This window comes from Macrobrachium nipponense, chromosome 18 (genome assembly GCF_015104395.2).
Source record: "Macrobrachium nipponense isolate FS-2020 chromosome 18, ASM1510439v2, whole genome shotgun sequence".
Taxonomy (NCBI): Eukaryota; Metazoa; Arthropoda; class Malacostraca; order Decapoda; family Palaemonidae; genus Macrobrachium; species Macrobrachium nipponense.
Window position 1 is genome coordinate 29,605,855 of NC_087211.1, and position 8,460 is coordinate 29,614,314.

Consider the following 8,460-nt stretch of genomic DNA (forward strand, 5'->3'; position numbering starts at 1 on the left):
ATAAAATCCCCAGAAGAACCTGCCACTGATGAGCTGACTGATCTGGCTGCGAAAGAAAATCGCGCGCCACCTTCCGCAACTTCCCCAACCTCTGGTCTGACAGAAAAACCCTCGACACTGCTGTATCGATGACCATGCCTAGATAAAGAATTCTCTGACTGGGGACAAGATTCGATTTCTCCAGGTTCACCATACTGCCAAGTTCCAGACAAAACTGAGGCAGACAATCCTGTCCTGCAGCAGCTTCCCCTTGGAACCCGCTAAGACCAACCAGTTGTCGAGGTACCTTAACAGACAGATCCCTTGAGAATGAGCCCAAGTGAAGATGAGGGAGAAGACTTGTGCACCTGAGGGGACGTGGTCAACCCGAAGCATAAGACCTTGAAGTGGAACACTTTCTCTCCAAGGTGGATAGATTCAAGGTGGATAGATTGATCACTGGTCTCGAGCGTCAATGACCTTCGATGTCAGGATGCCAGAAAACTTCCAATCATTCATTCATTCACTGGTCTCGAACTGCCTGATGCTTTCGGCACCAAGAAGATGTGACTATAAAACCCCGGAGACCAACGCACTATTTCCTCTATTGCACCTTTGTCCAGCATTTTCTGCACCTCCTCCCGGAGAGCTAAGGACTTCAGAGAATTGGGGGCATACGTTTGCCTGAGCAAAGGTCTGTCCGAGAGCGGAGAAAAGAAGTCGAATGGTATTAGATATCCTACCCGAAGAACATCTACTACCCACTTTTCCGTGCCATAACTCTGCCACTTGGCCCACTGGCCTGCCAGGCAACCCCCTACCCATGGCAAAGGAGAGGGTGACATGCCCAACCTATCGGCGACCTCCCATGCCTCTACCCGTAGAACCCCTCCTTGGCTTGTAGGAGCGGGGCTGAAAGGGACATTGTTGTCAGACTTAGTTTGAGAAGAAGATTGAGAGAGCCTAACTGAAGCCGAACTCCTAGCCGACTTACTAGGAGATGATCCTTGCATTTGGTGTTGTGCTGGAGGAGGAGGAGGATGAGGATGAGAATGAGACTCTGACTTGGAGACAGAGCGAAAGACAGGCAAAACAACCAGCTTGGATGGAGAGTAAGCAACTGCGTCACTCCCCCAAGGCGGTTAAGAAAAAGACTATACGTGATGGCGTGGGTTGCGCGGTCTTTGACCAGCTTTCACCCAATATGTGCAAACGTTGCCAGATTTCACAGATTCCTTGCTTTACAATCTCTGATTGTTTAACCGCTAAACAAAAGAATCGCTAACACGAATTTCATTGTAAACTGCCACGAAGTAGAAAATTATAGCTATGTAGTTACTTGGTGAGTTACTTATACAAAACGGAATGTCTAAAATCTTACCTCCCGTGGGCCATACACTGCAGCAAGGACCTTTGTATTACCCATCTCTAAATAAGCACTGCCATTAGGCCTATCATATAAACCTAATCTGCAACTGATTGTTCTTAGACATGTAGGAGTTCTACCATCCTGACGCAGACCCTCAGGGGAAATTATCTCCATAGTATCTGGAAAAAATAATTGTCAACAAGATTTCTACAAAATTACCTAGTAGTATGATTATCTTAAATACATTACCATAAAATGTCATATAAACCAGATTATATCTTTTGGCTTCAAAGGGTTGTTCCTAAGTATCTGGTTTTAAATAAGCGGAGAAAACTGGATTAGGTGAAAGAAAAAAAGGAAATGAATTTAAAGGAAATGGAATGAGGAAATACAGTTGGAGCTGATAACATATTCATAAGAATTTCCAGTAGTATATATTGGCTACAGGGTGACTTAAAACCCCAGTCATAAGGGGCTTGCCACTAGCTTATGACCAACTATAATCACATGGTGCAAAATATTGTTGAAAGTTGTGGACCTTCTTATAACAAGTTTGGTCACAAGGAGAAATTCCAAAGAGTATGGTGCTCATTCAAAAGAAGTAACAGAAGCTAATGGGGAACAATAGAAAAAGGATATCAGCTATAAGAAAAACAGATAAATTAACAAATTACCGCATATACTCGCATAACACATGACCTCGCATATCATGCGACCCCAAATTTTCAACCTGAAAAAATTATTTTATCACGTATCTCACGTATCATGCAAGTTAAATTTATGAGACCAAATAACAATAGGCTAACCTCTTTACCTCATCTTTATCTATTCCATTTTTTAGTTAGGCTAACCTCTTTTCCTCCATCTCTTAATCTATCCCATCTTCTAGTTAAGTTTAAAAAAGAAAAAGTGAATGCAAAAAGTATTGGCAGTAATGATATAGTACTTGTTTGGAAAATGCATACAGCCAGAAACAGCTGATTTGCTATGAACAACCATCGTACTATAGTAAAAAATTACCATAGTTATGTTACAAATGACGTTAATGAGAATAGGACTGATATATTTTTACATTACAGGTAGTAGTCAACCAGTCATAAACCAATTTGGACGTTAAAGTCGGCCAATGTTAATTTACCATAAGAATATTATACTGGCCAAGCCTACAATAGGGTAATCAGTACCATCTTTACATATAGGGTAGCCTAGCCTACACTACGCAGCATACTTTATACATATGGCATACTAATTATTAAGTTCAGTTAATTCTCTAGGTTCAATGCACATTGGCTTATAATTCAGTACAAAGAGAAATTGAATAACATTTAACAAGTTAACCTCACCTATACGATGAAGATATCATGGTACATGTATAGATATTTAATGTTATGCTGTATATTAATTAAATTACATACAGTTTATGAACATTTTTGTACATTTGCTTTGTATTATTCTATAGAAGAATTATATTTATGTTTACGTGTACATTTCCCATTGCACATACTATGAGACCACTATTTCATTATGCATCGTGGCAACATTGTAATAAGATGTGTCAACACTGCCTTTATTTCCCGCCATATGCATAGTCAGTCACTGTCCAGTGGTCATTGTAGTGACATGCACGGACCTGCTTCCCGCTGCTGTCATCTTGATGTCTGTTTATCTTCATTACAAGATTTTAAAGAATCTACGGGTTTAATTTGTCACCCCTTCATTCCATTTCTTGCATGGATGTATGTGGCAGCATCCCACACATGGCGCAGTGAGTAACCGCACGTATTGACTCCAAGAAGACGACCGCCATTGCCGATTACTTCTTGTCTCGCACATTGGATTCCTTACAGTGACTCAAGATATCAACGACAGTTTACTACAGTGTCTCCAAGAATGATACAGTGTATACAATGTTTGTGCAGTGCAGGGTTAGAGTGACAGTGTGTTATACTGTTGTGTTTTATTATATTAAGTGTCCTTGCCAAGCTTTCTTTAGGACATTAGAACTCTAGTGCCCGTTTTCTCGGGAGCCCCCACCATACATCCTCCCCTCGTCATGCATAGATGGTGACTGAGGAGGCTCGAGGCGCTTGCCAAGAGGCACTTACCCCACCCGCCTCCCCTCTGGTCACTAGCTCGCAACACACACTCACTCACCCCACCCAACTGCTGCTTATTTCACAAGCACACTGACAAACGTTGTAATTTTTAAATATCCAAAGTGCTTTCTTTCGCTTACATACAGCGACTTGAATATTTTTCTGGCATTCTACTGATCTCAAGCTCTCTTACGACACCGAACACGATATGGCTCAGCAAGGGACCGTGTTCCGATTGTTGTGATGAAAGTGCCCTAGCGTCTGTGGGTACAAGTTGTGTGCGGATTTATCACAGGAAATGGGAAGTTTGTTGACACAAGCGACTCCGTAAACATCGAGATGGCGTCAATCTTCTAAGTTATTTAATCGTAAGTAAAAATTTCGAAAGCGTTTTAGTGAGATTTCCACTGCCGTGGCCACCCTTTTCACTACCCTATGTTTAAATCTTAAAATTTGGCCTTAATTTCTAACTTTGGAGAAAATACTTACTTCGAAAGGAGAGTAGAGGTCTTTAGCTCCGTTTCTCACCAACAACAAGTCGCGACTGATGCCCATCTCCGGTGACAGGACACGTTATAATATACTTTTTCAGAGGGTGGCATGCGAACAGCAATCTTGAGTAAGATTAATAAATGTTACATATATACGCTAACATTGTTCAAATGCATGCTGGGAAGGCTGGGAAAGATGGTGGCTTGGCTGTGGTTACAAACAACACCTCACGCGGTTTCCGCCATATTGAATTTCAAAACTGCCTTGAAAACATAGGGGGAAACACCAGCGACTACCAACCCTTATCACGGTGGACAGGTCTTATTCACTCGATATTTAAATGGTGAAACAAGAATACAATTACAACTCCAAGCATACCATTCAAAAGATTGAAGTTTCGTCAACATAATGTGATATATGAAAGCCCCATACGAACTAAAATAAGCATGTGACGCTCTTCGTAAAATGTTTTCAAGGCAGTTTTGAAATCTGATATGGCGGCTACCGTGTGGATGTACAGGTTCTGATCAGTGACAAACACCATCTTTCCCAGCCTTCCCAGCACTCATTTGAACAATGTTAGCGTATACTATATATAACGTTTATTGATCTTACTCAAGATTGCAGTTGTAATCAGCACAATAAAACATTTTGTTGCCTATATTACTGAAAGTATGAAACTTTTTATTCCCAGGGTCATGGTTTGAACTGAATTCATTTTTACCTTGTAATCGGTGGTTTTTATCCTTACTGCCATCACAACTGAAACTCCACAGTTCTTATTTGATTGTTATTATACACATTTTGGTCTCAATTCACTCCACATTGCACTTTAAACAAGTTGCTGTTCCTGGTTCCTAAGTGCGCGCCACAAACACAGTTACGAACAGCAGACGACGAAACTGCAAAGTTTTATTCCCTAAATTGTTTACTTTACTCGTTATTCAGTTCAACTTTACTTTGTTATTTAAAAATTTTAATTTAATTCATGTATATTACCCCTTTTTTGCAACCAAATTACCCCGAAAAATTACAGATATTTCTAAAGTAGATACAATCCAATGTTTCTAACCTTTTCGTACATCTGGCTGCCAAAAACCATAGAGGAACGACTACGGATAAGTGGATTATATATATATTTTTTTTTTGCTTTTTTGTTTTTGCTAGCACTTTTCATTGATTTAAGTATTTGTTGTCAATCAAGTTTTTTGTAATCAAGTATTTTTTACAAGCTAGCCATTGAATAAATTTGTATTTTTCTCAATCAAAACATATGCCCCTCAATGCTAACTTTCCTCTTTTAACGACTTTCTGGTCATTGCAAATTCGGCCCCATAATTTCTTATGGTGCGAAAACAAAGGCCCAGGGACCGAAAACGATTGCGTCACACAACGGCGATAATCCGGCAGTAAAACATCTTCATATATCCAAAAAGTAAATAATAAAGATATATATGCGCATTACGATTATAACAATTACATGAATAGCTGATAATCTGCATGAATAACTGGTAAACTGTTCTGCAAGAAAGTTGAGTAAAGCAATTATTTACAATAGGTACGAAAGCCAAGAAGTTGTGACATCATAATACGGGACTTAAACGAACATTCTAATTCCAAAAAATAATTACTTAAATTTGAATCAGTATCAAGTTACTTTTTCAATAACGAATATTTTCAAATTAATCATCATAAATATGTAAAATATTGATGTTTTACTATTTATTTTAAAAATTATCCAAGTGCACGCTTCGTCGTCTTCTTCTACCAAAACAGTTGTTTACTAACAAATGTCGTGGTAAGTTTCTGTGTTCCGATTGTTGTGATGAAAGTGCCCCAGCGTCTGTGGGTACAAGTGGTGTGCGGATTTATCACAGGAAATGGGAAATTTATTGACACAAGCGACTCCGTAAACATCGAGATGGCGTCAATCTTCTAAATATTTCGAGTCGTATGTAAAAATGTTTAAAGCGTTTTGGTGAGATTTGGACTGCCGTGTACACCCTTTTCACTACCCTCCGTTTAAATCTTAAAATTTGGCCTTAATTTCTAACTTTGGAGAAAATACTTATACTTCGAAAGGAGTGTAGAGGTCTTTAGCTCCATTTCTCGCCAACAACAAGTCGCGACTGATGCCCATCTCCGGTGTCAGGACGCGTTAAAATGTACTTATTTTGGGGTAGTACACATTGATCGTACATGGTCCACCCCTGTACCATGCGGTGTTTTACCCTATTTTACAAAGAGCTCACATGCTTATTTTAGTTCGTATGGCACTTTCATATATCACATTATGTTGACAAAACTTCAATTTTTGAATGGTATGCTTAAAGATGTACCTAATTGTATTCTTGTTTCACCAATTAAATACTGAGTGAATAAGGCTGATCCATGCGATGAGGATGGATCCACTGCGGTGTTTCCCTCTAATTTCTAACTTTGGAGAAAATACTTACTTCGAAAGGAGAGTAGAGGTCTCGAGCTCTTGCTCTCACCACCAACTCCTCGTGACTGATGCCCATCTCCTGTGTTAGGACGTGTTAAAGTATTTTATCGGAGGGCGGATCCACATGCGTTGGAAACTGGATCCGTTAGTCCAGTCGGTTGTTCCCCCTATAGCTAGCTAATAGCTACTAGGATAATGTAGAAGTAGAAATGGTGACTGAGCTAGGCTACCTAGGTAGGTAGTAGGCTAGGTAGCTATAGTACTATACTAGGCTACTATATAGCCTAGTAGTAGTAATTCATTATGCTAGCACTTACCTAATATTCGGGTTGCCTACCTACGTTCATCATTCTTGAAATTAGATATATAGAAGACCTATAAAACTAGTCGGTTAATCAAAGTATTAACAACTTACATCCACAGGAGCTTAGCAGCGAATACTAAGACAAAATCGGAAGAAACGACAGAACTCGTGTACAGGACAGTCTCTTGAATCACGTCAAACACAAATTCTCATCAATAGTAGTAGCAGCAGTAGTTTCCCACTGTAACAGCTCCCTCGCTCATTGAGGATAGCTTTTGATTGTGATTGTTTAGGTAAATTCCTTATTATTAATTGTCTTTCCAGAGAGATTTAACCTACCTTCACCATTACCTTTTTGGCAGAGGTGCTTCGTGCTGGGCTTGAAAGTAAAAAGAAAAAAAGATCCTCCAAAATTCATTTACTTTCCTTTTTTAATCTTTTTCCACCGTTTAGCTCTAGTATGTTCTTTCTAGCTCTGCTTATAAAAGCTGTCTTTCTGTGTTATCAAAGGAAGTTTCCTCTTTCTATGTTCCTAAATTTCCAATAAATATTAAAGCTTATCATCTCATTAATTTCTCTTTTCTTGGTTTCAGTTTTTTTCTTTGCTCTGCTCAATTGTACTTACAATTCGATCTAACTTCTTTCTATACTCCTTAATTTCCACGATCCACTTAGCTGATTGTCACAATTTGTCAGCAGTCATAGGGTAGACTCGAAGGATTTGAAAAGAGTGGAATATTAGCACTGGGACCGATGAGGTAATTGACGAAGGAACATGAAATTATATATATATATATATATATATATATATATATATATATATATATATATATATATATATACAAAGCTTCTACACTTGTAAGGACAATACAATAAATACACTTACCTGTACGTTTGCAGCACACAATTTAAAAAAAACGCTCACTATGATAAAAATCTGGATAGATTCAATGCGAATTTTTAAATTCGTATCTTTTAAAAAGTAAATAAAAACTTCGTAGGATTTGTATCTTTTCATGATTTATTTCTTACATGGTCGATTAAACTACAATTCTTAAAAGTATTAAAATTGGTCTAACTAAAAATGAAGATTCTGACAATATTTCAGTAATAGATTTATTTCCAAAACTTGTTAGTCGCTTCCGATTATATTTTGATAATCGCATAACAAATTGTTATCATTACTTTACACTCAGAGCATTCGTGCAGGAGCAGGGACATACAGATCATTCATAAGATGTCCATGTTCTAGACGAGAATTGCTTATTCGGATACGTGACCGAATACTGGCGTCATTCCTCTCTCTTTGGTAAGATGAGCGCCATTAGATTTTATCTGCTTTATTTTGTTATTGCCAGATTCTTCACTTCATAAATTCTGCCATTTATTTTTGATACTTGCTTCTATATATGTTATATAATCATTAATAGGGATGTTTACATTTTTTCTTATCAGTGGACTGCTTCTTTAGCTGCTGCATCACCCTCTTCGTTTCCTTTAATCCTACATGTGGCGGGATCCAACATATTGCTTTTTTTCCCCATTAATATTTAGCTTGTGGAGTTAAAAGCTAATCTGACGAACAGTTATTTTTCGGATTGTAACTCTTGAATGGCTTCTTTGGCGCTTCTTGAGTCACTTAAATCACAAATTTATTGGATGTTACTTCCTTTATCATTTTGATGGCTGATGTGACTGTACACAACTCTGCTGTGAAGACTGAGACGCAGTCATGTAGAAAGAACTAATATGTTTTGGGATGATGCTGCATATC

At 38.4% G+C, this 8,460-nt stretch overlaps 1 protein-coding gene across 2 annotated transcripts in view; it reads right to left on the reverse strand.

Moving 5' to 3' along the window:
* The window catches only part of LOC135196945 (exosome complex component RRP41-like), a 58,351-nt gene extending 51,232 nt beyond the window's left edge, over positions 1-7,119 (reverse strand). The window contains exons 1-2 of one of the 2 annotated variants that reach the window (XM_064223790.1): positions 7,026-7,119; positions 1,361-1,527 (exon numbers count right to left, since the gene is read on the reverse strand). In XM_064223790.1, the coding sequence (XP_064079860.1) occupies positions 1,361-1,527; positions 7,026-7,104 (246 nt within the window). In that variant the 5' untranslated portion in view covers positions 7,105-7,119. Of the gene's footprint in view, positions 1-1,360; positions 1,528-6,797; positions 6,954-7,025 lie in introns of those variants that run through there. The other variant, XM_064223791.1, reaches the window with a different exon arrangement.
* Positions 7,120-8,460: the final 1,341 nt, after the last annotated feature.